At 40.3% G+C, this 25,857-nt stretch overlaps 1 protein-coding gene across 1 annotated transcript in view; it reads left to right on the plus strand.

Moving 5' to 3' along the window:
- The first annotated feature begins 223 nt into the window (after positions 1-223).
- The window catches only part of XPOT (exportin, tRNA), a 45,677-nt gene continuing 20,043 nt past the window's right edge, over positions 224-25,857 (plus strand). Inside the window, exons 1-17 of the mRNA XM_011929228.1 lie at positions 224-660; positions 5,181-5,314; positions 10,024-10,106; positions 11,829-11,885; positions 13,179-13,248; positions 13,995-14,213; positions 15,162-15,346; positions 15,447-15,615; positions 16,328-16,564; positions 18,133-18,171; positions 18,310-18,372; positions 19,722-19,846; positions 20,163-20,307; positions 20,459-20,578; positions 20,935-21,029; positions 23,172-23,241; positions 25,194-25,432. Of these exons, the coding sequence (XP_011784618.1) occupies positions 5,255-5,314; positions 10,024-10,106; positions 11,829-11,885; positions 13,179-13,248; positions 13,995-14,213; positions 15,162-15,346; positions 15,447-15,615; positions 16,328-16,564; positions 18,133-18,171; positions 18,310-18,372; positions 19,722-19,846; positions 20,163-20,307; positions 20,459-20,578; positions 20,935-21,029; positions 23,172-23,241; positions 25,194-25,432 (1,976 nt within the window). The 5' untranslated portion in view covers positions 224-660; positions 5,181-5,254. The remainder of the gene's footprint in view (positions 661-5,180; positions 5,315-10,023; positions 10,107-11,828; positions 11,886-13,178; positions 13,249-13,994; positions 14,214-15,161; positions 15,347-15,446; positions 15,616-16,327; positions 16,565-18,132; positions 18,172-18,309; positions 18,373-19,721; positions 19,847-20,162; positions 20,308-20,458; positions 20,579-20,934; positions 21,030-23,171; positions 23,242-25,193; positions 25,433-25,857) is intronic.

Here is a 25,857-nt window from a genome sequence, read left to right on the forward strand (position 1 = left end):
CTTAATTACTAGAAGCCTGTGTGGAACGCACGGGGCGAAGCTGACGCTTGAGCTCTGACACCAGACAGGAACAGCCGGGAATTCAGGCGCTGGGTAGGGACTCCTGTGCCGGACGCCTCATCCCGGCATGCACCTCAAGCCCCGGTGACCACGCCTTCCGGCGAGCGCCAGGGAGCGCGTGTGCACCTCGCCGCCCGGAAGCGCCGCCCGCTCGCTGCATGCTGGGAGTTGTAGGCCTCCAGCCCCAGCCCGCGGGCGGCCGCCCGCACTCTCCATGAGACTGCTGGCGCCGGCGCCCGCCCGCGCGGCACCGACGCGGGGAGCGCGCTTCGCGCTGACTCAGCGGCGACCGCGGCGGTGTTAGCCGCTCTTGCGCTCTTTCCCTTCCTGGGGCGCCGACCCCGCCCGCTTGCTTGCTTGCTTGCCTGCCTGCCTGCCTGCCCGGCGCCACGCAAGAGAAGGTGCCAGGGGACGCGGAGCGACTAGAGGCGCGCGGTCCCGGCCAGCTGCGTCTCTGGCGTTGGCGCTGCGGCCGTGGCGGAGGACTACGGCGACAAGGACGAGGGCCGCTCTTCGAGCTCTCTGCGTGCCGCGCCGCTCCGCTCCGCTGGCTGACCATCTGGAGTGCAGGCTGGGAGGCGGGATGGAGTGATAGGGAAGGTGACTCGGGGATCGGGGGCGGCGGGACCGGGCTGGATTTGGTCCGCGTGAGGCTTCGAGGAAGTTGACCGGGGCCGACCGGCCCGGGGGTGTCCCGACGCCCGGGAGGGTGCAGGCTTGGGACCCTCCATGGCGGTGCACCTCCAGGCTGGGCGGACCGGGTGGGGGTGGGTACGATCCGGGGCCGCCGCCGAGGAGCGCGTCCCGAGTGCGTGGCCGCCCGTTGCCTGATGTTTCATCACCCGAATTGCCACGAGGCTTCCTTTAGGGGAGGGATCGGGGGAGGGATGGGAGCAAGGCTAGCCGAGGAGGGTCGGCATCGCCTGTGGTTCCTAAGCCCGTTAGTCATCGTTGTAGCCTTATCAACTGTGGACACCTCAAACTTGATTCTTTCCCCACTCCTGGACAAAAAGGAGGAAAAGTGTTATTTCTGTGCAGTAATTGGCCAGCACGGGCGCTCCATTTCTTCTCAAATCTTCCTCACTATCCTGCAGGACTAGAGAAGCATGAGGTTTTCCTGTAACCAGAAAAACGAGTACTTTCTGAAAGTGCTAATTAGTTGTGGCGGGCGGGGGTTGGGGGAGAGTTAAGTTTTATTAAACCAACTTAGCGTGGTGTTAAAAGGCTGGAAAGATTCAGTCGTAGTCTTTGAAACAGTCTTCAGTAGGTATAGAGGAATTTTTCCAAATTGTTTGATTCTTAATGGCTGTCCAGGAAAAGTTAAGGCTTAATATTTTAAGTATGTTACTCGCCTTCCCCCCAGAACCTTTGCACAATGCATAATTGTTTATCGTATTGAAACAAAGTTTTTGGGTTTGTTTTTTTTTTTTGAGACGGAGTCTCGTTCTGTCACCCAGGCTGCAGTGCAGTGATGCCATCTCGGCTCACTGCAACCTGTGCCTTCCAGGTTCAAGTGATTCTACTGCCTCAGCCTCCCGAGTAGCTCTGTTGTAGGCACACGCTGCCACACCTGGCTACTTTGTGTATTTTTCGTGGAGACGGTGTTTCGCCGTGTTAGCCAGGATGGTCTCGATCTCCTGACCTCGTGATCCACCCGCCTTGGCTTCCCAAAAGTGCTGGGATTACAGGCGTGAACCACCGTGCCCGGCCTTCCACTGCATATTGATCGTCCAAGTGCCTTCTCTGTGGGGGATTCTTTTTATAGTGACAACTGTAACTAGTTTGTTTCCTTGGGTTTATTGGCTGTTTTCCTTGGGGCCGCTTGATTTTTCTCCCGATAGCTTCAGAGTGACCTGACCGAGCTTAAGCTTTTTTTTTTTTTTTTTTTGACACGGTGTCTCACTCTGTCGCCCAGGCTGGAGTGCAATGGCATGATCTCCGCTCACTGTAACTCCGCCTACCAGGTTCAAGCGATTCTCCTGCCTCAGCCTCCCGAATAGCTGGGCTTACAGTCATGTGCCACCGCACCAGGCTAATTTTTGTATTTTCAGTAGAGCCGGGGTTTCTCCATGTTGGTCAGACTGGTCTCCAACTCCGTACACCTCAGGTGATCCCTCCCCTGCTCGGCCTTCCTAAGTGCTGGGATTACAGGTATGAGCCACCCTGCCCGGCCAGCATTTTTTTTAAAAACCCATAGCATATTCAAGGAAGCTTTTATTGGACTTCTCAATCTGGGATTCTTAGAAACTCCGAAATTGTTTTTTCCCTCTGTGTGCATTTTTCAGGGGAATGGACATCAGATTTTCTTAACATTTAGGGGGAGCAAAGGGAACCAGTGCCTTTCTTTGTGTTTTTCTATCTTCTAAAAATGCTGATCTACTAGTATAAGAACGCCCCAAGTAGTTTCCATCCCCCATGTTCCTGCCTCTGATTATGAACAACCTATTGAGGGCTCACTATGTGCCAGCCATGCTCTGCATACCTTATCTCTTTGAAGCCTTTACAACTTTATGAGGCAGATGGTCTTTTTCCCATGTCATAGAAAGGGTTCTCTTAGGTTTTGTAAGTTTTCCAAGTGCCCCAATTAAAAAAATGACAAGATGGGAATATAAACCCAGGTCTTTGAAATCCAAAACCTATGCTCTACTATGTCCTAGGGACATAGTGATGGATAGTGAAGACAGTCCTTGCCCTTTAAGATTATGAGAGATGGCTGAGTAGCTCACACCTGTAATCCCAGCACTTTGGGAGGCCGAGGCAGGCAGATCACCTGAGGTTAGGGGTTCGAGAGCAGCCTGGGCAACATGGCGAAACCCCATCTCTACTAAAAACTACAAAAATTAGTGAGGTGTGGTGGCTCACCCCTGTAATCCCAGCTATTTGGGAGGCTGAGGCAGAAGAATCACTTGAACCTGGGAGCCAGAGGCTGCAGTGAGCCGAGATTGTGCCACTACACTCCACCCTGGGTGACAGAGTGAGACTGTCTCAAAAAAAAAAAAAAAAAAAGATTAGTGAGAGAAAACTAGTAAGCTGGCAGTGACAACATAGCAGTGCTTAGGATGGGGCATGTAATCCAATTTGGGAGAGTTGGACAATAGGGGTCAAATAAGTGTTCTTGAAAGAGATGGCTTCTATGTTGAATTTCAAAGAACAGCAGGGGTTAACCTACTAACAAGAAGAAAGAGCAGTGTGCAAAGATGAAAGGTAGAATACCATTGGAGAACTGCCATGTGGTTCACTAGCACTGGCCTTGCTGACCTGCGGTGCAGAATAGTGAGGAGTCATTCAGAAGTGTTTGGATCATAATCTGAAGGCAGCAGGGAGTTACACTGCCTTGAAGTCTGCAAGTATGATATGAACCATAAGAGAAAGGGCTGAGCTGTCTTCAAAGCTCTCAGTCCATATCCTGAGTTATTTGATTCAGGCAGGCTCAGAGGAAAACAGAAAAGCATGTTGTAGGTATCCTGTAACCTGGATCTGAGCCTGGCTTTGCTATTCCCTTAAAAGGCTTTTCTCCTCTACCCCCAACCCAATTAGTCTTTTGGCATCTTTGGTTATGATAATTGAAACGAAAAACCCCACAGCCTTTTTTTGTTTTCTTTGAGATAGTCTCTCTGTCGCCCAGGCTGGAGTGCAGTGGCATGATCTCAGCTCACTGCGACCTCCACCTCCTGGGTTCAAGCCATTCTCTTCCCTCAACCTCCCAAGTAACTGGGATTACAGGTGTGTGCCACCATGCTCCGCTAATTTTTTTGTATTTTTAGTAGAGAGGGGATTTTACCATGTTGGCCAGGCTGGTCTTGAACTCCTGACCTCAAGTGATCCACCTGCCTCGGCCTCCCAAAGTGCTGGGATTACAGGCATGAGCCACCATGCCTGGCCCCCCACAGCCTTTAATGGAAGTAGTAAGACTCGGTCTCCCTACCTTATAGGTCTTGAGAAAATAAATAACATTTTCACATCGTTTAGAGTTTCTTCCATGTTTGCTCAAATGAATATACATTCTATCAAAAACTAGGATGCCTTTTGCGGCTTATTATTTGAGAATGTTAGAATCTGTATTGTGAAGAAGTAGATTACTTCTCAGAGATTAAAAAAAAATCTTAAATAAGAGTAGTCAGTGTTAAGTCATTTGTGGACTTTTTTTTTTTTTTTTTTGAGATGGACTCTCACTCTTACTCTCCAGGCTGGAGTGCAGTGGCGCAGGGTTGGCTCACTACAACCTCTGCCTCCTGGGTTCAAACGATTCTTGTGCCTCAGACACTCAAGGAGCTGGAATTACAGGTGTGTGCCACCACACCTGGCTGATTTTTGTCTTTTTAGTAGAGACAGGGTTTCACCGTGTTGGTCAGGCTAGCTTGAACTCCTGACCTTAAGTGATCTGCCCACCTCAGCCTCCCAAAGTTTGGGATTACAGGTGTGAGCCACTGTGCCTGGCTGGTTTGTGGGTTTTTGTATCTACTATTGAAAATTTTTTTTTGAAATTTCTAGAATTGGCTGGCAAAAGCAGAGATCTATAAAATGCAAAACTAAGTCCATTGCTCAAAAGCTGAATGACTGGTTTTTCATTATCCTGTTCCTTTCGTTAGACTTCTGTTGTAGTATTTAGTAAACACTCCAAAGGATATTGAACTCTGAGGTCAGCCATTCTAATGTTTTAAAGAAGGTTTGTGATATTGGTATCTGTAAGTAGACAAATTATTATTATTACTGTAATAAAATAGGTTTTATCATTTTTATACTTAACTGCACTTGCACAATTGCATTTTTAAGTACTAGAGATAAGTAAAACACTGCATAAATTAGGTGCATCTACTATTTAAAGTAGAAAATGATTACTTTCTATACCTTATTAAGAAGATCTTGAAGACTAAGAAAGCTTGAGGACCTTAATGGCATACTTGAAGATTTTTAGAAATTACACATTAATGGAGTAGTTAGCAGAGCCCATTTTTCTGCGAATTAGGCTCTAACTTTTAATTGTAATTTAGGTAAGTTCCAAAAGAAGTTCTTTAAACATTTAAGCTTCTTTGCATGATTTTATCCATTTACGTTATTCGGGATAAGCATCTATTTGTTTATCAAGTAATGTTTTCTTTCAACTTTGTTTTTTGTGGCAGATGTTTATAAATTCTTCTGTGGGATCAGAGGGCACGCCTACTGTAACCAGAAAACTCCAAGTATAGCAGCAAGGATGGATGAACAGGCTCTATTAGGGCTAAATCCAAATGCTGATTCAGACTTTAGACAAAGGGTAAGTTACTCTGCTGAATCATTTTTTAAACTGTGTCACCACAGATTGGGATTAGGGGACTTGAATAAAAATGCACCTGGCAAAGGTCTACTTTGGGTAGAAATGAACAGAAACAAAAAAATTTGAGATATTTGAATATATTTTGAATATAGAAACAGTGAGTGTTGTGATTTATTTTCTGTTTACCTGGCCAAACAAAAGTATTAAAATCTAATATGATTCAAGGCAGATCTTTATGCAACATCAGTCATTATTTCTAATTATTTAAAAGTTGTAATGCAGAGGATTCATTTGAGAGACTTTCCATAGAAGCAGACATGTGTATTTTATTTTCTCATTGCTTGGCTTGATCTATACAAGCTGTTTTAACACTTACCTTAATGATTCTTTTTATTTTTTTTAATTTTTTTTTGTAGAGATAGGGTTTCACCATCTTGCCCAGGCTGGTCTCGAACTCCTGAGCTCAAGCGATCTGCCCACCTCAGCCTCCTAAAATGCTGGGATTATAGGCATGAGCCACCCTGCCTGGCCACATTAGTGATATTTAACATTCTTGTTATTTGGTCTAGGCACACATAAATAAGTAGTTATGATAGGTTATGTCTTAAGTAAAATGATTATAGGACAAGAATCCATTATAAAGTGCTGGGATAGTTGGATAAATGTAAACAGTTTAATGTAGCCTACAACTATAATCATGACTATAGCTGAATGATAGAAGAATATAAAGAGTAAGCCTATAATTAATTTTTTTAAAGACGTGGGCATTCTGAAGTATAGGGTAAGTGGAAAGGAAAGAAGCATTTTCTTTTTACTTTTCATAGCAAAGAATACTTTCTATAAATGAGCTAAATGAGGTTAACAATCTCACTAAATATTATAGCATTTTTTATTCTTACTTTAAGAAAAAAATCTTTTAAAGCAGTAAAAAAAAAACCCCAACTAGTTTCTAATATAGTACCATGTGCATGTCTCTGCTACTAAATAAGTAGCCCTTCAGATACAGGAAAATAATAGGAATTGAGATTTAAGTATCCGGCTAATTACAAGAAAACTATCAAATAAGTTAGGACATCAGAAGACATTTAAAATCCATGTCTTCTCTGTGTAAACAAATCTTTCTTGCCATAGGATTTTATGCTACCTACTTTCAAACATAGTTGAAGCATCATAGATCTTTACCTTTAGTCTAGCTTGCTATTGCATGCTTGTAATTAAAAGCCTTTGTCTGTATGTTTAGTTATTAAATGGCCTTTACTGTTATTTTTATGTGCCTCTTGAAATCTTTCATTTCTTAAGTTCCAGCATCCAATTTTTTAAAATGTACCATGATTTCTTTTTCAGAAAATTAAAACCAATGCATTATTAGTGGTTTTAATACAGAAGTTCTGCTTTTTGTCAATAAAAATGGGTTCTATCACAGACACATTTTAAGCATCCAGGTCCAGGCATAATTTGGTATCCATTTAGCCAATCTGAATAACAATTTATTAGGATGAAAGGGAAGAAATCTTAAGGAAAGTGAATTTTGACAGCCCTTTTGTTGCAGTTCGGGAGTAGTGGAAACTTAATTCAGTTTGGTGGTGAGAAGAATGACTGTCTGCCAACCCCAGTTGCTCACTTGTCTATCTGTAATTCTCTGTTTTTCACATGGGCAATAAAAGTTGAACTGACTCTTGCACATAGAGTCAATAAACCATTAGAAAAAGGGTATGGGGTAGAACTAGGTGGTGAAAGCTTGGACTTGTTTGTCAGTGTCGTAGAATTTTGTTTTTTTAATTGTTAGTAATGCATAGATTCAGAATACAGAGGCTTTGTTTAAAAACTAAAAACTTCCAGGTTATCTCTCCTCTCCTTCCACTGCCCTTTTCTTTTTGAGACAGAGTTTCGCTCTGTTGCCCAGCCTGGAGTGGAATGGCGCCATCTCAGCTCACAGCAACCTCCAACTCCCAGGTTCAAGAGATTCTTCTGCCTCAGCTGGGATTAGAGTAGCTAGGATTAGAAGCGCACACCACCACGCCTGGCTGATTTCTGTATTTTTAGTAGAGACAGGGTTTCACCATGTTGGTCAGGCTGGTCTCAAACTCCTGAACTCGTGATCTCCCCGCCTCAGCCTCCCAAAGTGCTGGGATTACAGGCGTGACCCACCGTGCCCAGCCTCCCACTTTTTAAAAAATAAAACACTCGTCTTTGGCTTAAAACCTATTATTATTTAAAGAAAATGGTATGTCATGACATTGCTAGCAGCTGAAACCACCTCTCCCCTCTTTTGTAAGTGAAATATGAGGTGGTAGTGCAACATACATGATTAACTTCTACCTTGTCCCCTGGCCTCTGAGATATTCCTAAAGGAAACCCTGTGTTTCATGGACTCCTGTTAGAAACAACTAAGCTAGTAATATCTTTTATAGCTGCCTGTGCTCTTATAGTCTTAACTTCTAAAGAGAGACATTATTTACTCTGGGCTGTTTTCCAGTACCAACAACCAACTCTCTGATTCTGTGGACACCAACTGGTTGTCCTACAAATCAATTCAACTCTGACACTAGCAGGATTAGCATCACATCCCACAAGTTATGGGCTCAGTCTTACAAACCGCCCCCACTTAAGACACCAGGCGAGTCCAGAACCTCTCATATTTCTGATGATGGAGTAGCCCACAGAACTTAGAAAAACAATTGACTGACTTGTACTGATTTATTATGAAGGATACACCTCATGAGCAGCCACATGGAAGTGATGCATAGGGCAAAGTATAGGGGAAGGGGCACAGAGCTTTTGTGTCCTCTCTAGGAACACCAACCTCTCAGCATCTCGATGTGTTTGCCAACCTGGAAGTTCAAGAGTTTTTATAGAGTTGAATCTTCAGTCCCCTCTCCCCTTCCCAGAGATTGGTAGTTAGGGCTTAAATTTCCAACACTCTAATCAATTGATCTTTCTGGTAACCAGCCCTCTCCTCAGGCTGTCTAGGTTTCCCACACCAAGTTACCTCATTAACATAAGCTCTGTTGACCTCGAAGTCTCTAGCGATCCTTCCACCTTAGCCTCCCAAGTAGTTGGGACTGTAGGTGCACGTCACCACTCCTGGCTAATTTTTAAATTTTTTGTAGAGACAGGGTCCCAGTGTGTTGCCCAGGCTGGTCTTGAACTGCTGGCCTCAAGTGATCCTCCCACTTTGGCCTCCCAGAGTGTTGGGATTATAGGTGTGAACTGCTGTGCCTGGCCCAAAGGGACTCATTATAAATTACAAAAGACAGTCCTGTTGCTTGGGAAATCCCAAGAGTTTTAAGAGCTCTGAGCCAGCAACTGGCTGCAAAGCCCAAATGTATTTTTTTGTTATACCACATATTTAATATTATATTTGGTGATCTTCACCTAATCACCTTCATTTACCTGGTCTTCTGTCAGTGGGAGCAGCCATTGAGACCATGTATGAAAACCCATTCCCTCATTCATACAGTTACATAGTATAGGAAATTCACCTAAGTATAAGTACAGTGGCTTTGATCTGTAACCCAAAGAAAAAAATAACTTTACATCTTGATGACCCAGTATGTGTGTATATATTTATATGTACATATACACATAAATAACTAAAACAAGTTATAGAAAGTAATATTCTTGCTAGGGTACAGTACAGAATATCTAACATTCTCTATTTCATTTTTAAAAATTGTTCAGGACCCATAAACTGATTTCATAACTAGTGGGAGACACCACCGTTTTAAAAATATTTACCAATTGAAATTAGGTTTCTCTAAGGCTTATGTTTCTTTTACCTCATGTCAGGTTTTGTATCAGTACATAATTGGTGTCAAATCATGTAGCAGTGTTTCCAGTTGATGTGCAATTTTCTTGTCTGTTGGAGATACTTTTCACAAGATGTTCACTACTATTTGTCCATTGCCATGTGTGAAACCTGCATCTGGTGCAACATGCTGATGGGAAGAGTGCCTGAAGTAACTCCCATTTTCCCAACAGTTTGGTAGAGAGCATATGGACTTTGTGCTGCATCCATTCTGGAGTACTCTTACTCCTTGTTGGCACTGTTACTTGCAATTACAAGGCCCTGAATTCATAAACTTAGAGATAAGAAACTTCCTCAAGCTTTGACCTTTTCAGTTACTTAATATTTTTCAAAATTCGTATCATGCATTTGTACTCTAATTTTAATCTCTTTAGGAAACTTACATGGTATAATTAAAGACTTGAAATACTCTCCTTTTCTGTAACAGTAGATCAGATAAGGTACACAGTATGTTTTATCTTTTACAATCACCGCTTTAATAGCAGATGTGCTATTAAATAGGAAAAGTGCCCTTTATATGCCATTTTATAATTGCATATTATAAAATGATCACACCCTTAACTCATCCTCTGCAATTTCTCAATAGTATGGCAGTTGACAAAGCACTTGCTCTCATTCTTCATAATAACCCAGTGAAGTCTGTGGGGCATTTTTGTGTTGTTGCTGCTGTAAAAAAACAGGTTTGATTATCTGACTGATGGAATTTATATTTATTTAACCTATTTTTAGGAATGACCCCTAAGTTGCATATGTTCGGAAGCCTGTATTTAATGTTTTAGCTGTTTTTCTATTAAGTTTTCTATTGTTACAGGTTTGCAACTCTCAGAATATTTTGTTTAGTATTAGCAGGGCATTGAGATTGTTTATTCTAAATGCATTTTTTTGTTTTGCAATCTTATAGGCCCTGGCCTATTTTGAGCAGTTAAAGATTTCCCCAGATGCCTGGCAGGTGTGTGCAGAAGCTCTAGCCCAGAGGACATATAGGTAATTAAAACAAAATTTGCATGACAATTTAAATTTCTATGGGCATGACAGGACTGTTAAATTTACCTGTATTTGGAAAGTGTTTTCATAAAAACATTTTATGACTTTTTTTTTTTGCAAAGTCATTAACATATAGTCATTTCATGTAGAAATGAGAAAAGCAGTAAACTTTTGGCCATTTCAGAAATGAGAAAAGCAGTAAACAGTTTGGCCATTTCAGAATTAACTTTCCAGTAAAACCATCCTTTGCCATATATTGTGTACCTGTCACCAGATCCCAGCTGGAATAAAGTGCAGAAAAAACTTCCTTATCTTATGATTGAGAGTGATAACTGCTTTTCTAAAACATTGGTAAAGAAAGTTATTGTAAATGACATATATCTTATTTTTATTATTATTATTTTTTTTCTTGAGATGGAGTCTCGCTCTGTTGCCCAGGCTGCAGTGCAGTGGCGCGATCTAGGCTCACTGCAAGCTCCGCCTCCTGGGTTCACGCCATTCTCCTGCCTCAGCCTCCTGAGTAGCTGGGACTACAGGTGCCCACTACCATGCCCGGCTAATTTTTTTGTATTTTTTTTTTAGTAGAGACGGGGTTTCACTGTGTTAGCCAGGATGGTCTCGATCTCCTGACCTCGTGATCTGCCCGTCTTGGCCTCCCAAAGTGCTGGGATTACAGGCGTGAGCCACCGCGCCTGGCCTATATCTTACTTTTTAATTTTAACTTAAGGTACATAATCATTCAGTGACCAATCTTTTGATATTGGACCACAGTCTTTATCTTTGTATACTGACTAGCATTTACTTTATTTGTAGGTTGGTCACACCTATAACCCATCCTCTACAATTTCAAGCATGGGTCTCTGTACAATGATTGATGATCCATAGATTTTTAAGATATTTGTCCCCGCCTCTCGAATTTTCTGGTTATGTAGGCCATGTCAAATATACACAAATGTTTTCCTTCTGCAGTGTGGCTTTCTATGAAATCTTTCTAAAGCACTCAACTAACTTTTTACAGAAATAGGAACTCCTTTATACTCACTTCATATTGGCAGATTGTTGGTCTCTAAAGGATCTTTGTCAGTGTTTATAGCTGGCTTACTGCAACTCTGTCACTCCCCTAGAAAGACAATTGGAAGTGGGTAATTAGTGTGTTAACTTTTACCCCCATCTTATAAGCAAGGGTACCATATTTGTAATTTAGTTTACTATATGAAACTTTGAAGCTGGACTGACAGTCCATGTGGCCCTGCTTGTTTTGGATTTGGCTACAATAGAACTACTGGGGTTTAATTTTAAGCAGGACTTGGATGACCATCTCTACTTTCACTCAGACTCTGGCTGTTCTACCATTTGTCATTTTACACCTAAGCTGTTATTGTAAAATGAAGGGGTTGTTCCAGGAATCTTAATATCTGGAATTTAGGGGGATGGTTTGCTGTTTACAAAGCACTGTATTCAATCAAGGTACATCTTAATATTTTGGTAATTTTTTGCTTGTCAGAGTTAACGGAAATTTTAAATATTGTGTAACATTTAAAGTTCTCATAGCTTTTTAAGTAAATGGATTTTAACGTCATAAAATGAGGCCAGTAAGTATGAAACAAGCCAAAGGTCTAGTTTGAGAAACTTATCTGCTGTGTTACTCATTACTATTTTGTCTTCGATTTCTTTTCCTCAGTTCATATTCTGCTTATCTCATTTTCTTTTTTTCCTTTTCAGTGATGATCATGTGAAATTTTTCTGCTTTCAAGTACTGGAACATCAAGTTAAATACAAGTAAGGCTTTTCTCACTGTTTTGACTCGGAGATTTGCAGGGAGAGGTCATTTTTTTAATTTAATGTTTTTCTTCCTTAAGGAAACCATAATACAGGTTATAAATTGACAGTGTATATGTTATATCCAGGTTATAGATATGTTTTGATGTATCCCAGAGTGTTTCAAAAGTGCTGAGTTGACCAGGCACGGTGGCTGTCACCTGTAATCCCGGCACTTTGGGAGGCTGAGGCCGGTGGATCACTTGAGGTCAGGAGTTTGAGACTAACCAGCCTGGCCAACATGGTGAAATTCCATCTCTACGAAAAATACAAAAATTAGCCAGATGTGGTGGCATGCACCTGTAATCCCAGCTACTCAAGAGACTGAGGCACGAGAATTGCTTGAACCCGGGAGGCGGAGGTTGCCGTGAGCCAGGATCACACCACTGCACTCCAGACTGGGTGACAGCAAGGCTCCGTCTCAAAAATTAAAAAAGTGCTGAGTTTGTTGGTTACATATAAAAATCCAAGGCTGGGTGCAGTGGCTCATGCCTATGATCTCAGCACTTTGGGAGGCCAAGGCAAGAGGATCGTTTGAACTTCAGGAGTTTGAGACCAGCCTGGGCAACATAGTGAGACCTCATCTCTACAAAAATTTTTTAAAAAAATTAGCCAGGCGTGGCTGCCTGCTTCTGTATTCCCAGCTACTGGGGAAGCTGAGGCCAAGAGGTTGAGGCTCCAGTGAGCCATGATAGTGCCACTGCACTTCAGCCTGGGCAACACAGCAACAGCTTGTCTCAAAAAAAAAAAAAAAGAAAATCCAGACATTTCACAGAAAAATCTAGATTTCCAGCTTTTCTGGAAAAGTCAGAATATCTGGTAACACCAGGCCTGTTTTTCTACACGACAGCTCTCTCTTAGAGTTAAGTGACTGCATGGGCACTTGTGTTCAGATTCTCTGACTTACTAATTAATCCAAATAACAAATCAGTACTGAGAGGATTCCTAGTTCACCTATTGGTTTATTCTGTAGATCACAGACCACAAAACATATTTTCTTTCGAAAAATTGTGTAGCTGTCATTCATTTCAACATGAATAGAATCACAAATTAAAGATTGATATTGATATCCTACCTGCCACTCTCGTCCTTATCTGTAAAGCAGTGATGAGTGGCATTATCAGTTTATGTTAGGAAACTTTAGATAATTGAGAGCGATACAAATTTTTCCTTTTAAATATTTGAGACTGTTGTTTTTCACAACTATAGATACCAAATACAGCCATTATTCTTTTTCTTCTCTATTTTGAACAGATACTCAGAACTAACCACTGTTCAACAACAACTAATTAGGGAGACGCTCATATCATGGCTGCAAGCTCAGGTAAAATCATAATTTCATTCAGTACCTCAAATTACTAGATATTTAAACTTGTTTTTGCAAGAGTTTAGAACTTTATCTCAAAGATTTTGATCAGTGTTCCTCCATTTGATTTTGTAGCTTTTTTAAAAGGTGCTGGTTTTAAAGATCATGGAAGTGGGAGTTTAGCAATAATTTAATATTATATCAATGACTGAAATGGTCATAGCTTCCATGACACATTGTGGAAACTTTGGTTTTAAAATGTAGTTGTTTTTAACTACTTGACAAACTCTGCTTTCTGTTTGGCTCTTAAAGGTGAGCCCTCCTGGACAGCCTCTCCACAAGAGCCCTTTATAAAGGGTCAGTTGAGTTCTTTTCAGTTAATTTTAGCTAATCTTAACATGTAAAGCAGTTGTGTAGCTAGAGTTTTTATTTTCCTTAAAGAGCAAGTAGATAGAAGAAAAACAATTTTTTTTCTTAGAAGAAATGATAGGAACTATTAAAACTCTGCACATGAAACTTTTCTGTCAAAGTGTAAGAATGAGGAATAACCTAATGGTTCATTTAATTGTTCTTCATCTGTCCAATCACTTAAATACTTTTGATAATTTTGATAATCATAATTATCAAAATAATTTTGAAGAATATTTGTTGCATAGTTTATCTGGGCCATGTTGACATTTGATGAAGCTTTGCCTTTTAATAAGACAACATGTTTCTGGGTCTTTTCAATTTACATTTAATTTTATGGACTGTTTTTCTGTCAGATGCTGAATCCCCAACCAGAGAAGACCTTTATACGAAATAAAGCTGCCCAAGTCTTCGCCTTGCTTTTTGTTACAGAGTATCTCACTAAGTGGCCCAAGTTTTTTTTTGACATTCTCTCAGTAGTGGACCTAAATCCAAGGGGAGTAGATCTGTACCTGCGAATCCTCATGGCTATTGATTCAGAGTTGGTGGATCGTGATGTGGTGCATACATCAGAGGCAAGTAACCATGGATTTTTTTATATTTAATGTTAAGTTTTATAGGAGATAATGGGCACATACTAAAAGGAGCAGAAAGGTTTCTTGAGGTAAACTTTCTTAAGTTATATAATTATAAATTTACCTAATGTTTTGGATTGTATTTTATGAAGGAACTCAAACTTGGTTATTTTTTTTCCAGAGGTATATTGAAATTAAAGTATTACGTTAATTTATTTTTTTGAGACGGAGTCTTGCTCTGTTGCCCAGGCTGGAGTGCAGTGGCGCAGTCTTGGCTAACTGCAACCTCCGCCTCCCGGGTTCAAGCGATTCTCCCACCTCAGCCTCCCAAGTAGCTGGGATTATAGGCACATGCCACCACACCTGGCTAATTTTTGTATTTTTTGTAGAGCTGGGGTGTCGCCAGGCTGGGCTCGAACTCCTAACCTCAGGCGATCCGCCCGCCTTGCCCTCCCAAAGTGCTGGGATTACAGGCATGAGCCACTGTGCCCAGCCTGAATTTTTTTTAACTAGGCAAATACCATAGCGACATACACAAGTTGATTTTCTTTTATGAATCTGTTGACAAAGGTAGTCTCTATTTAATACTGCTGTATAGTCCCTGAGCAAGGAAGAAGCATTGCTTAGGAGTTGTCAATGTTGCTGCTTCTGTATTCTTCATCACATAGTATAAGTACTTTGTTACTGTATTGAGAAATACCTTAAAATATGCTTAAGATTTCTAAGCAATGCTTATTTATAGTTTGTATTTATTAAGAAATTGACACTGAGGAGTAGAACAGAAAGAGCAAATACAAAGTATCACAGGATATGAGCTTAGAGCTGATAAATAGGAAATACTGGTAGGGAATGTGTTAACAAGCCTGAAAGTTTACTCTGTGCAAGTATATTCAGCTATCAAACATTATTTTATAAGGTAATGTGTGCATTTGGCGTTTTGTATTTTAGGAGGCTCGTAGGAATACTCTCATAAAAGATACCATGAGGGAACAGTGCATTCCAAATCTGGTGGAATCATGGTACCAAATATTACAAAATTATCAGTATACTAATTCTGAAGTGACATGTCAGTGCCTTGAAGTAGTTGGGGCTTATGTCTCTTGGATAGACTTATCCCTTATAGCCAATGATAGGTAAGTATGCCTATTATTTTTATAGCATAAACTTGTAAAATACAGTATCTAAAACTCATGACTTTGAAAATGTTACAACAATTTTATTTTCCCATTCCAGGTTTATAAATATGCTGCTAGGTCATATGTCAATAGAAGTTCTACGGGAAGAAGCATGTGACTGTTTATTTGAAGTTGTAAATAAAGGAATGGACCCTGTTGATAAAATGAAACTAGTAGAATCTTTGTGTCAAGTATTACGGTCTGCTGGGTTTTTCAGCATTGACCAGGTTGGTAAATTTATATAAAAACTTGTATGTAAAGTTGTTAGAACAAACTGGGATAGGTACTAAGTTAAATATAATGTTAGCTTTTTTTTTCCTTCTAAATGTTATAAACTCTCCTTGAGATTATAATATAAACCATTGCATCTAGCCAAAATGTTCTCAGTAGCATTCTCCTTAGAAAATAGGTTATACCAGTTCTTAAACTTGAAAGCCTGCAATTGCACATTTCGCACAAACTCAGGAGATGCTGACACAACTTGTTCATAGTGGAACTGAGATTTTTTGTTTTGTTTTGTTGTTTGAGATGGAGTCTCGCTCTGTTGCCCAGGCTGGAGTGCAGTGGCAGTCTTGGCTCACTGCAACCTCCACCTCCCGGGTTCAAGTGATTCTCCTGTCTCACCCTCCCGAGTAGCTGGGATTACAGGCACACGCCACTACACCCGGCCAATTTTTTACTTTTTTGGTAGAGACGGGGTTTCACCATGTTGGCCAGGCTTGTCTCGAACTCTTGACCTCAGGTGATCCACCCACCTTGGCCTTCCAGAGTACTGGGATTACAGGCATAAGCCACCATGCCCAGCCTGGAATTGTTAAATATATAATGTCACTTTAAAATTGAATCCTGTAATTAGCACTTGATTCATACTAAAGTTCAGTTTTTCCTCTTAGCTTGGGCATGCAGTTTTAAACAGAAATGTGTCTTGATTGCTTATAGGAAGAAGATGTTGACTTCCTGGCCAGATTTTCTAAGCTGGTAAACGGAATGGGACAGTCATTAATAGTTAGTTGGAGTAAATTAATTAAGAATGGGGATATTAAGAATGCTCAAGAGGCACTACAAGCTATTGAAACAAAAGTGGCACTGATGTTGCAGCTACTAATTCATGAGGATGACGATATTTCTTCTAATATTATTGGATTTTGTTATGATTATCTTCATATTTTGAAACAGGTAAGTTTTTGTTTTATTCTTTTTGCTCAGTACATAATAATACAAAGGAGCCATGGAGAAGTGGAAAATATGGAAAAATTAAAAATGAGAAAATACCCATAATTCTACTACCTAAAAGATACTTACTGTTAAATACTAATGTATTTCCATCTTAAAAAAAAAAAAAATTGGCCAGGAAATAGTTTCAGGTTCTAAATTCAGTAGACTAACCAGCTTCAGAGGTAGTTATAAGTTTAGGTTATTTTTTTATTTTGAACCTGTCTTTGTGAATACTGTTGAAATTTTCATAAGCATGGTCTGTTATTTTAATTTATATGTACATCATTCATTTCTCATGAACTATTTATTTATTTATTTATTTTTGAGACAGAGTTTTGCTGTTGTTGCCCAGGCTGGAGTGCAATGGCGCGATCTCAGCTCACCACAACCTCCACCTCCCAGGTTCAAGCGATTTTCCTGCCTCAACCTCCCGAGTACCTGGGATTATAGGCATGCACCACCACGCCTAGCTAATTTTGTACTTTTGGTAGAGACAGGGTTTCTCCATGTTGGTCAGGCTGGTCTCAAACTCCCTACCTCAGGTGATCCGCCTACCTCAGCCTCCCAAAGTGCTGTGATTACAGGTGTGAACCACCAAGCCCAGCAACAATTTTTTATGATTAAAGTGTCCCCCACTTCCAGAAAGAACTTGTAGGTGGTGTTAGTCTCCATATTATAGCATTTAGCAATTAAAAGAATTAGTGACTTATCAGCATGACATTGGATGTTCCATTCCAGAAATGGAAAGAGCCGTTTCTGTATATTTATATTGAATTAATTGAATCAAGTCAAGCTTAAAATACCTTCCCAAATGCGTTTAGTTTCTGTTTTGTTGTAGTAAACATAACATGTATCTTTATGTATACTTTAAGAAATTTTATGCAGCAGTGTGGAAAGGTATGATCACTACTGGTAATCCCATTGTACAACTCCTAATGGTTCTGTAGGCTTGTTTTGCTTTGTTTAAAAACCTTTTTTGCAGAATATGTTGTAGGTGTCTTTGTCTACATGTCAAGTTACTTACTAGAAGTGGCATTACTTGATCTTAGGTTAGGTACATTTTAAATATAGGCAGCTGCTGCTAAACTGCCCTCCAAAAAAGTTTGGTGCATGTTTTCAAATATCTTAATTGATTAGAGGCCGGGCATAATGGCTGTCACCTGTAATCCCAGCACTTGGTAAGGCTGAGGCAGGAGGATTGTTTGAGGTCAGGAATTTGAGACCAGCCTGGACAACATAGGGAGACTCCATCTCTATAAATAATAAAAAGAAAACCAGCCAAGCATGGTGGCAAGCGCCTGTGGTCCCACCCTCCTGTGGGAGGGTGAGGTGGGAGGATCTCTTGAGCCAGGGAGTTGGAGGTTGCAGTGAGTCATGACTGTGCCACTGCACTCCAGCCTGGGCAACAGAGCAAGACCTTGTCTCAAAAAAAAAAAAAAAAAAGAAAGGTCTTAATTGGTTAGAAAAATGTTCTGATATGCAGGTACAACTTTAGAAAACCTAATAAGTTATTGCTTACTTTTTAACAGCTTACAGTGCTCTCGGATCAGCAAAAAGCTAATGTAGAGGTAATTGACTTTATGCTTCTTTTAAACTAGTGGTAGATTCTTAGTCTGTAATTTGCCTTGAAATATAGCTTAATTTCAAATTATATCAAATTAGAAGGGGACTGACAAAAACTCTTTTATTCTCAATTTTATTCTTAGGCAATCATGTTGGCCGTTATGAAAAAATTGACTTACGATGAAGAATATAACTTTGAAAATGAGGTAAGAGTTTTTTTTGTTGAGGAGAAAGGAGTTTTAATTTTATTATTTACTTATATCAAATTAATATTTCAAGTTTTTATTGTTTCGGGGCCCTTTAAAACTTGAAGTTCTTGAAAAATTAGTCTGTTTATATTGACACCAACCTTGGGTGAAATTAATAGAAGCCTCTTAATCCTTCATTTTTGATATTTTATCCATGAACAACCACCTCCCCCTTTTTTTTCTTTGAGACAGAGTCTCTGTCACCCAGGCTGGAGTGCAGTGGTGCCATCTTGGCTCACTGCAACCTTTGCCTCCTGGGTTCAAGTGATTCTTGTGCCTCAGCCACCTGAGTAGCTGGGATTACAGGCACGTGCGACCATGCCTGGCTAATTCTTGTATTTTTAGTAGAGATGGAGTTTCACCATGTTGGCCAAGTTGGCCTCAAACTCCTGGCCTCAAGTAATCTGCCTGCCTCGGCCTCCCAAAGTGTTGGGATTACAGGTGTGAGCCACTACACCTGTCCCATTAACAGCCCTTTTACAAATACTCTGTAGCACTGAACATAATCAAATACTGATAATATTATTGGTGATCATATTTCATTTTATATTTTGTAAGAATGAGGAACTCCAGTCACAAGACTGTATTGGTAGAGTGGAAATGAGGCACTCTAGACTTGTTCCAGTTAAAAGTCTTTTTCAAGATTGTGAGTGGGTCAGCTTCCCATCAGACAAGGGCCATTGGTGCTTTCTAGGTATTCAGTCATGGTATTCGCTGCCAAGCTTTGTTCTAAAATGTTTTATTCCCCCACTTCAGGCATTGAAAAACTTAGAGTTGTAAAAGGATAATGGTGGTGATGACCAACACACTGTGCACTTGGGATGTGCCAGCCTCCTAACATTTAATATCTCCAGTTATACCACAGTATTACCACTTTTTACAGTGGATATTGACTTAAAAGAATAAATAAGGTGCAAAGATTTCAAAGCCCATTCTAGTGCTAGACTATTGTCTTTAACCTTCTTAGACTATTTCTGGCTCTAGGCTTTTGAGGCCTATGGCTGTGTGCAGAAGTACTTATTTGTGAGCTAAAGGGGAGAAGTTATTAAGCATAGTAAGTTTTTCCATATAAATAGTGACAAAAAATAAAAGTACGAAATGTGTAAATGCAGAAAAATACAGAACTGGATATTTACATGAATTTTAAGGTCTTGTAAGTTTTTTATTTATTTTTATTATTATACTTTAAGTTTTGGGGTACGTGTGCAGAATGTGCAGGTTTGTTACATTGGTATACATGTGCCATGGGGTTTGCTGCACCCACCAACCCTAAGTTTTTTAAATGAGGATTTTAACGTGTATCATAGGGTGAAGATGAAGCCATGTTTGTAGAATATAGAAAACAACTGAAGTTACTGTTGGACAGGCTTGCTCAAGTTTCCCCAGAGTTACTGCTGGCCTCTGTTCGCAGAGTTTTTAGTTCTACACTGCAGTAAGTTTGTCCTTTTGTAACAAGCCTACTTCTTTCTTTTGCTCTTTGATATGGGTCAAAAGAAATGATTCATATGACTTACTAATCTATGTTACTTATTGAGATCTTATGTGTATCTCTGTAAAAAATGAAGTGTCTTCTTGATTTCTCTTGATCCTTTCTACCTTTGTGATATATATTGTATTGTCTGGGAAAGTTAACAATTGCTATGACTTTTTAATAATTAAAAAGACTTTCGTTGGTGTCTTACCCTGTGCATAATTCACTGTATGAAAAATTTATCTTTAAATCTCACTGACATATTATACCTTGGTAGGAACTGGCAGACTACACGGTTTATGGAAGTTGAAGTAGCAATAAGATTGCTGTATATGTTGGCAGAAGCTCTTCCAGTATCTCATGGTGCTCACTTCTCAGGTGATGTTTCAAAAGCTAGTGCTTTGCAGGATATGATGCGAACTGTAAGTATACTGAAGATAATTTTGACCATAAATTTCTGTTTTCAGTATAAGCTAATGGGAGTTCCTTGTTAGAACTTAGTATATGTTAATACTGGGGCATTTTGATGTTGCAATAAATAAGAAGAGGTTTCTTAACTTTTTCCTGCTCTAGCTGGTAACATCAGGAGTCAGTTCCTATCAGCATACATCTGTGACGTTGGAGTTCTTCGAAACTGTTGTTAGATATGAAAAGTTTTTCACAGTTGAACCTCAGCACATTCCATGTGTACTAGTAAGTACTCTGGATTTTTGTTACTTTACATGGATTTCAGCTAATGACTTGATAGCATTGTATTTTTCTGTCTATAACTTTTCTCAGAATCAGAACCTCTCAGAAATGCTTGGCACACACTGAAAGTAACCCCTCCTCCATTTCTTTTAAATGGATAGTTTGTGCCCAATTAGTCAATTAACTAAAACAAGTTCTCAAGGGACTGTTTGTGTGTAGTTTAGAATTACTTGTGTATTCCTGGTTCCTGCCTTTTAGGAGCTAAGATGTAAAATTTGGTGTGAACAAAAATGTAGCATGACAATAGCAACAAAACCCCTGAAAAAGTGCAGAAATAGTAAAAGTGTCTCCTTCTTTAGATGGCTTTCTTAGATCATAGAGGTCTGCGGCATTCCAGTGCAAAAGTTCGGAGCAGGACGGCTTACCTGTTTTCTAGATTTGTCAAATCTCTCAAGTAAGTATAAAATTGCAGCTAACATGTTATTTTTTAAGTTACTGAATAGATGTAAAACAATAGTAAAGACATGGAATCAACCTAGGTGCCCATCAGTGGTGGATTAGATAAAGAAAATGTAGGCCGGGTGTGGTGACTCACGCCTATAATCCCAACACTCTGGGAGGCTGATCACGAGGTCAGGAGTTCAAGACCAGCCTGGCCAATGTGGTGAAACCCCATCTCTACTAAAGATACAAAAAATTAGCCAGGCATGGTGGTGGCTGCCTGTAATCCCAGCTACTCAGGGGGCTGAGGCAGGAGAATCGCTTGAACCTGGGTGATGGAGGTTGCAATGAGCCAAGATCGTGCCATTGCACTCCAGCGTGGGTGACAGGGTGAGACTCAGTCTCAAAAAAAAAGAAAGAAAAAATATAGCACACATACCCCATGAAATACTAAACAGCCATAACAAAGAACAAAATCATGTCCTTTGCAGCAACATGGATGTAGCTGGAGGTCTTCAATCTAAGCAAATTAATGCAGGAACAAAAAAATGCCACATGTTCTCACTTATAAGTGGGAGCTAAATCTTGGGTACACACAGACAAAGCTGGGAGCAAAAGACACTTGGGACTCCAGAATGAGGGAGGGAGTGGGGCAAGTGCTGAAAAACTTCCTGTTGGGCACTGTGTTCAATATCTGGGTGATGGGATTGGATCAATAGAAGCACAAACCTCAGCATCCCATGATATGCCCATGTAACAAACCCCCTGAATTTAAAATGAAGATGGAGGGCTGGCGCAGTGGCCTACTCTTGTAATCCCAGCACTTTGGGAGGCTGAGGTGGGTGGATCACCTGAGATCAGGAGTTTGAGACTAGCCTGGCCAACATGATGAAACCCGGTTTCTACTAAAAATACAGAAAATTAGCCGGGCGTGGTAGTGGGTGCCTGTAGTCCCAGCTAATGGAAGGCTGAGGCAGCTTCGGGAGGAAAGACAAGAGAATCACTTGAACCCAGTAGGCAGAGTTTGCAGTGAGCAGAGATCATACCATTGCACTCCAGCCTGAACTTCAAGAGTGAAACTCTGTCTCAAAAAAATAAAATAAAATGAAGATGGAAATGAAAAAAAAGTAGACATAAATTATTTTCCAAGTGCCTATGGTAGATTTGGTTCTTCCTGTTCAAGTCAAGTCATGCTTTGTCAGGTAGATGTCCCCCTCTATTTTTTTTTTTTTTTTGAGATGGAATTTCACTCTTGTTGCCCAGGCTGGAGTACAATGGCGTGATCTTGACTCACTGCAACCTCTGCCTCCTGGGTTGAAGCGATTTTCCACCTCAGCCTACCGAGTAGCCAGGACTACAGGTGCCCATCACCACACCCGGCTCATTTTTTGCATTTTTAGTAGAGATGGGGCTTCACCATGTTGGTCAGGCTGGTCTTGAACTCCTGACCTGAGATGATCCACCCTCTTCAGCCTCCCAAAGTGCTGGGATTATAGGCATGAGCCACTGCATCCAGCCCCCATTTTATGTTGCCACTTCCTTTCCTGTTCATCAGGCAAGTACTTAGTTCAATACTAAAAGTTTTTATTATTTTTTGTTGTTGTTGTTATTTTTTTGAGACAGGGTCTCACACTATCGCCTAAGCTGGAGTGTAATGACTTGATCCCAGTTCACTGCAACCTCAGCCTCCTCAGGCTCAGGTGATCTTCCCACCTCAGCCCCCCGAGCACCTGGGACTACAGGCATGTGACAGTGACCGGCTAAGTTTTGTATTTTTTGTAGAATCGGTCTCACCGCATTGTCCAAGCTGGTCTCAAATTCTTCAGCTCAGGATTCCCACCTCGGCCTCCCAAAGTGTTGGGATTACAGAAATGAGCCACTGCACCTGGCCTGTATTATTCTTTACTAGTACCATTTTTGGGGAATGAAAACTACTCCTTATTAGGCTTATAAGATTGTAAGTCATTTTGACAGTCTTATCACTACAGAGCAGATAAAGGTAATTTTTAAAAATCAACCATAGCTAATCTTAATCAGAAGTGACTAGCCTACAACTGAACTTTTTTTTAGTTCTGTCTTAAAGGGGGAATTTGGTATTTTAGCACTGTTTTGAGCACTGTTATTAATTGTGATTTTCCTTTTTGCTGTTTTTCAGTAAGCAAATGAATCCTTTCATTGAGGATATTTTGAATAGAATACAAGATTTATTAGAGCTTTCTCCACCTGTAAGTATCTGTCTCTTTAAGATATTTTACCCAAAAATCATTTAAGCCACACATGCCATTAGGTTTACCTTTGTGGGCATTTAAAAAAAAACAGGTGGTGGAGGGAGGTGTATGTGCAAAGATTAGTTCTATTTACCAAAATTCTGTTGACATAGTAAATAAAACATAGGAATCAAGAGTTGACAGATCAATTTGGCAGCATGGGGTAGGTATATTGTTAAAATGTTGAAGCATTTTATGAAGAAGAAAAAATTAATTAAAGATGAGCTTGCCGTTAAAATGAAAAGTATATTAAAAATTTTTTAAATGAAAAGAAAATAAAAATTGAGAAAAAAATTCAACTTCTAAATTATTTTGTTTAGTCCTATAATTGTATTTTAAGCCATTCTTAGCAGCTGCTACTGCTAGATCAAAGGTTTTCCGTGTCATTTCAGGCTTAGGGTAAAAAAAAAATTAAGTGCTAGTCAATCTGAATATTTTGGCGTTGGGATTGGGCCATAATCCCAAGCGTTAAAATCCTGAAATCCTAAAAACCACAATTCCGAAAGATCAAAATCTTAAAAATATAATCCTGGAAAAAGTAATTTAAAAAAATTATTTGAAAGACATTGCTTTACATTTTTAAAAGGGAATGTATTTGAGAAACATGTAAAAACATGACAGCACTTCATAGTCTACTTTACACAATAAAATAGGCAGTAATAACATACACTTTTGCAAGTATAAGCACTCAGTTATAAAAATGACAGTTACATGGGTAAAACAGGAGCAGACAAACTGTATTCATAAAGAAATAGATCAGAAAGCAAAATGTGTAAGGGCATATCACTATGGTTAGTAATTGTCTGCCACTCAGTTTTATAACTGCGCTTATCTGAAATAACCATGACAGACAACCTAAGTCTTGAGGAAATTGACAAAAAATGGCAGTGGGTCACTACAACATATGCAGTCACCCAAAGAACTGAGATCACAAGAAATTTTATGTTTCACAGATACAGATGTACAGAAAGGACCTTTCTTGTGTACATGCACAGTGTTTACACACACAGTTAATGCTGTGTGTAATGCACTTTTGCGGAGTCAAATCTCTGATGTTGAAGGCAGCAGAAGAAAAGTCTGTCCAGCTTTCAGAGAGAGACCAATTCGCCTTATGTATTTGTTCTCTCAGCGCCCCTGGTCAATTGGATGGTGCCCGTCAACACTGAGGGCAGGTCTTCCCCACCTGGTCTACTTGGACCAACTAATCTTTTCTGGAAACACCCTCACAGACACATGCAAAATAATGCTTTACTATGTATTTATTACTTAATTATTTAAAAGAAGTGTAGGTAGCCCTCTAGAACTTTTTTTTTTTTTTTTTTTGAGACAGAGTCTTGGCTGTCGCCCAGGCTGGAGTGCAGTGGCATGGTCTTGGCTCATTATAGCCTCCACCTCTCAGATTCAAGCGATTCTCCTGCCTCAGCCTCCCAAGTAGCTGGGACTACAGGTGTGCCACCACACCCAGCTAAGTTTTTGTATTTTTAGTAGGGACGGTGTTTCACCATGTTGGCCAGGCTGGTCATGAACTCCTGACCTCAAGTGATCTGCCTGCCTCGGCCTCTCAAAGTGCTAGGATTACAGGCATGACCCACCACATGCAGCCTAGCCTCATAACAATCTTATAAATAAGATCTTTACAAAAGAAAACAAGTTAGAAAGCTAACTTTAATAATTATCTTACATGATCATTTGTAGAGTCTTGTCAGGGCTGGAATTAGAACCATGATCTGTTGACCTCCACTTTAGTTTTCTTTTCATTCTGTGGTCCTGGGAGAAAATTTGTCTTTATAAGTATTTGATACATGAGTTAGTGTGATAGATTACATTTCCTGTTCCTAATGCACGTTTTCTCATTAAATGAGAGGAACTCAAAAAATAAAAACTTTTAGTAAGACTAAATTTCATTCTAGGAGAATGGCCACCAGTCCTTACTGAGCAGCGATGATCAACTTTTTATTTATGAGACAGCTGGAGTGCTGATTGTTAATAGTGAATACCCGGCAGAAAGGAAACAAGCCTTAATGAGGAATCTGTTGACTCCACTAATGGAGAAGTTTAAAATTCTGTTAGAAAAGTTGATGCTGGCACAAGATGAAGAAAGGCAAGCCTCTCTAGCAGACTGTCTCAACCATGCTGTTGGATTTGCAAGGTAAGTGTGATCACAGTTAAAATTGTGAAGTGCATGTATCTACACAGACAGAACCACTTGTTTGGTGGGCACACACATTTGTGTTTCCACAGTTGGATAGTCCACATAATTGTCTAAATCTTTGTCCTCCAAATCCAGTCAGTTAGATTCAGTTGAAGAAGGGGATAGATTACATACCATTTGCATTTTTGCCTTGACAGCTGTAAATCTTTAACCCCTCTGACTTCTTTGGTATAAATGGGTTGTGTGTTTAAGGGGATCTACGGCCGGGCGCGGTGGCTCAAGCCTATAATCCCAGCACTTTGGGAGGCCGAGACGGGCGGATCACGAGGTCAGCAGATCGAGACCATCCTGGCTAACATGGTGAAACCCCGTCTCTACTAAAAAAAATACAAAAAACTAGCCGGGCGAGGTGGCGGGCGCCT

The sequence above is a fragment of the Colobus angolensis genome, unplaced genomic scaffold (genome assembly GCF_000951035.1).
Source record: "Colobus angolensis palliatus isolate OR3802 unplaced genomic scaffold, Cang.pa_1.0 Scaffold80, whole genome shotgun sequence".
In the NCBI taxonomy this organism is placed as follows: domain Eukaryota; kingdom Metazoa; phylum Chordata; class Mammalia; order Primates; family Cercopithecidae; genus Colobus; species Colobus angolensis.